Raw genomic sequence first — 1,532 nt, 5'->3', positions numbered from 1 at the left:
TAGTGACAATATCCTGCTTTTCCCTCCACTGAACGACCCGAAAACCTCCGTTGTTGCGTCGGAGGACGTCAAAAAAGTTCGGTGTCGCGAAGTCCTCCAGGGTTTTCGGCGCTGTGTGCGTCCGCTCCTTGCGTTTGCCACGACGTTGGACCACCTGGTACGGTTGGTCCACCTCGATGAATAAATGTGTGTCCTTGGAGTCGTCGATATCCATTTTGCCGATCTCACCGTCGTCCTCGTAGACATCAATGTGCTCATGAGGTTCAGGCGTGGACATATTCGTCGCCTCCGTGCCCGCGATGGAGCGCTGAAGCGACGAAGCAAAGACACCAGTAGTGTGCGCAACTTCCGGGTGTGTCCTCTCCGCTGCCGTACGACTCGAGTTCGGCTGACTTACGGTCGTGTCGTTTATAGGCTTTTTCGACGCGTTTGATACTAGGTCAACTCGACAAGGGGGTGTCGGTTGAGTCGCCGTATCGATGTCGGGGTGCTGTTCCATCGAGGTGTCTCTGGTACGTTTAACTTCGAGATCTAAGCAGTGTAGAGATACACCGTTTACACCGTGGAAAGGCGTCCCTTTTGTGCCTTAAATAAAGACCCGGTGATGGAATTTTTGATATTTGATATGGTTGATGGGCACGCCGTGGATCATGAGTTCCTTCGGGATTGACCCATCCGCGAAGTAAGCTCGCCACGCGTTCGTATGGCAGCCCGTCCAGGGATGACCGCGCGATGGCTTTGATATGCAACATCCACGCCAAGCTGGGTCAGCTTACGGTAGAATTGCGTGGCATCAAAGTTGTCACGGATGCCCGTGACGTCCATGTAGCACAGATAGTCTAGGGGGTGTTCCTCTTGCACTGGGATGAGGTAGCGCTTTCCCAGGATGGACAGGTATTGACCTCCAAGCGCCTTTCGCACACTCGACGACGTTACAGAAAACAAAATGCCGCCACGCCCAAGCCGTGTGACTTGGACGAAATCAAGCAGGAACGCCTTGACGGCGTCGGTTTGCGTGCTTGTAAACAGCGACGACATGATCGCTTCGTGCAACTGCGCAGCTAGTACATCACCCGTGTCTACGGTGAAGCGAGCCATAGCCACTTTAGGCGAGTATGGCCGAGCAAGGCTAATTTGGTCGAGCACATCGACGCGATCCTTTTTGGGCTTGGCGAGCTCCAACTGGATCGCTGCGATGGCGTCGGCAGATGGCGGGACAAAAGTTGTCTTAGTGTGCCGATTCGACGCAGCGGTAAGACCACGGATCACCTTGTTGTAGTCCAGGGGAGGGCGTGTGGGTCCACTTGCGTCCGCAGACCGAGAAGGTGCAGGCGGTGTCGCAACGTCGGTTCCATCAGCCAATGGGGAAACTCCCCCCACGTTTTGATTGCTGATTGGACGTGACGAATCCGCGTCAAACGTCGCCATTGGACGGTTTAACTCCGAATTTACCATGTCACGATCACTGATTGGTGGAAACTCCAGATCAGTGTTCGTACTGGGTTTTTCGACGACCTCATTGTCGATTGGGA

The 1,532-nt window shown here is 54.3% G+C and overlaps 1 protein-coding gene across 1 annotated transcript; it reads right to left on the bottom strand.

Moving 5' to 3' along the window:
- Positions 1-648: 648 nt before the first annotated feature.
- On the bottom strand, positions 649-1,428 carry H310_01454 (hypothetical protein; the record flags this gene model as incomplete). The annotated part of the gene is made up of 1 exon (XM_008864559.1): positions 649-1,428. One exon carries the CDS (start codon positions 1,426-1,428, stop codon positions 649-651), a length of 780 nt encoding a protein of 259 aa, XP_008862781.1.
- Positions 1,429-1,532: the final 104 nt, after the last annotated feature.

Source organism: Aphanomyces invadans, assembly GCF_000520115.1.
Source record: "Aphanomyces invadans strain NJM9701 unplaced genomic scaffold supercont1.2, whole genome shotgun sequence".
NCBI classification, from domain to species: domain Eukaryota; phylum Oomycota; class Saprolegniomycetes; order Saprolegniales; family Verrucalvaceae; genus Aphanomyces; species Aphanomyces invadans.
Note: the sequence above shows the minus strand (reverse complement) of the source record. Positions and strands in the feature narration are given on the sequence as shown.